The sequence below is a fragment of the Camelina sativa genome, chromosome 19 (assembly GCF_000633955.1).
Source record: "Camelina sativa cultivar DH55 chromosome 19, Cs, whole genome shotgun sequence".
Classification (NCBI taxonomy): Eukaryota; Viridiplantae; Streptophyta; class Magnoliopsida; order Brassicales; family Brassicaceae; genus Camelina; species Camelina sativa.
In genome coordinates this window covers 2,663,439-2,665,335 of record NC_025703.1, presented here as the reverse complement: position 1 = coordinate 2,665,335, position 1,897 = coordinate 2,663,439, and the positions used below count along the sequence as shown (strand labels likewise).

The following is a 1,897-nucleotide window of genomic DNA, read 5'->3' as shown; positions in this document are numbered from 1 at the left end:
AGAACTACAAATATGAGAGGGAGACCACAGTGGACAGAACATTCCCTGCACCAAGCCAGAGAAAAATTGTAAGAGTAATATATATTAGCTATATCGAAATTGTGCGAACTAAAATCAATCACTAAATAAAAATTAGGATAAGCATTTCAATCATCATAACGACGATTTGGTTCCGTGCATGATGACAAGAACAACTAGCTACACTTTTTGAAAAAAGGGAAAAAAAAAAACAACTAGATACAGTGATGCATAGCATGGAATCAGTACGTACCAATTAAATTACACTACACTACACTACACAGTACACATGGCTATAGTCTATAGATCATGCGCACAAAAGATAAACAAACATATCGATTGCACACGTAAAAGAGGGAGGGAGAGATCGCAGATGTATGTTACCAATAACTCCGATGATTATACGAATATCTTTAGCGTTAATCATCATTGTGAAATCGACGAAGAGCAAAAGAAAAGGCTATGTAGTACATTTTAAGGAGGGAGTTAAGAAGATTTAGTCAAGGGAATCATTATCTTCTCTAGATTTATTTGTTTTTCTTCGGCATATATTTCTGCATGTGGAGTTGGAAGATTTTGTTTTTTATTTGTAAATCCAAATATTTTTGTTTGTTACCTTGTTAATAGGTTCGATATGTCTCGTATAATTTTGAACGGTTACGATGTTTTGAGCTTTTTATAATTCTGAACGTTTCGGTTCGTTCGGTCCGGTTCCAAAGGTTTTAGCTTTTTATAATTTTAAACGGTTACGATGTGTTTCCGGTTCGGTTACATAAACCGGGTAATTTTGCCATATCCAACCAAAATTATCGAGACGGGAATTATCCGTAGCAGAGAGTTGATAGTGAGAGGAAGAAGACGATGGCGTCGTCAATGTCTCTCTCGTTTTCATCATCTCTATGTTCATCTCGAATCCCAGAAGGAAAGCGTAGGTTTCGTCACACAGACGCGAGCTTCGTGCGATGCGTTTTGGCTGCTTCTAAATCTTCTCCGGGAACGAAGAAGAGGCTTTGGAAAGACGGCGAATTCCCCGGAATCACAGAGCCGGTTTCTCCGAGAAGAGCTCCGATGAAGAATGTGAAGAAGAAACTTGACAGGAGAAGCAAAGCTAACGGATGGGCTAACACCGTCACTGAAACCTTGTCCGATCTCATCGCCAAAAAGCAATGGTTACAAGCTCTTGAGGTATATATATCCCCAAAATTGAGTTTGATCTGAATTTTGAATTTCCTAAAAGCAATTTTGTGTAAATCTGTAGATATGATTTTGCTTCAATTTGATTTGATGATTATTAGGTTTTTGGTATGTTGAGGGAACAAACGTTTTATCAACCAAAGGAAGGAACTTATATGAAGCTGCTTGTTCTTTTGGGGAAATCTGGACAACCAAATCATGCACAGAAGCTGTTCGACGAAATGCTTGAAGAAGGACTTGAACCTACTGCTGAGCTCTACACTGCTCTTCTCGCTGCTTATACTCGCAGCAATCTTATTGATGGTGCTTTCTCAGTTCTTGACAAGATGAAAAGCTTGCCTTTATGCCAACCTGATGTTTTCACTTACAGCACTCTGCTCAAGGCGTGTGTGGATGCTTCTCAGTTTGACTTGGTTGATTCGTTGTACAAGGAAATGGACGAACGTATGATAACTCCAAACACTGTGACGCAGAACATAGTTTTAAGTGGGTACGGTAGGGTAGGAAGGTTTGATCAGATGGAGAAAGTTTTGTCTGATATGCTTGTGAGTACTGCTTGCAAACCTGATGTGTGGACTATGAATATTATTCTTAGTGTGTTTGGGAACATGGGTAAGATAGATATGATGGAGAGCTGGTACGAAAAGTTCAGGAACTTTGGGATTGAGCCAGAGACTCGAACTTT

General features: G+C 39.1%; 1 protein-coding gene across 1 annotated transcript in view; it reads left to right on the top strand.

Moving 5' to 3' along the window:
• LOC104764334 (pentatricopeptide repeat-containing protein At3g06430, chloroplastic) overlaps window positions 840–1,897 on the top strand; it is a gene marked incomplete in the record, with an annotated part of 3,383 nt that continues 2,325 nt past the window's right edge. The window contains 2 exon segments of the mRNA XM_019241556.1: window positions 840–1,203; window positions 1,314–1,719. Of these exon segments, the coding sequence (XP_019097101.1) occupies window positions 880–1,203; window positions 1,314–1,719 (730 nt within the window).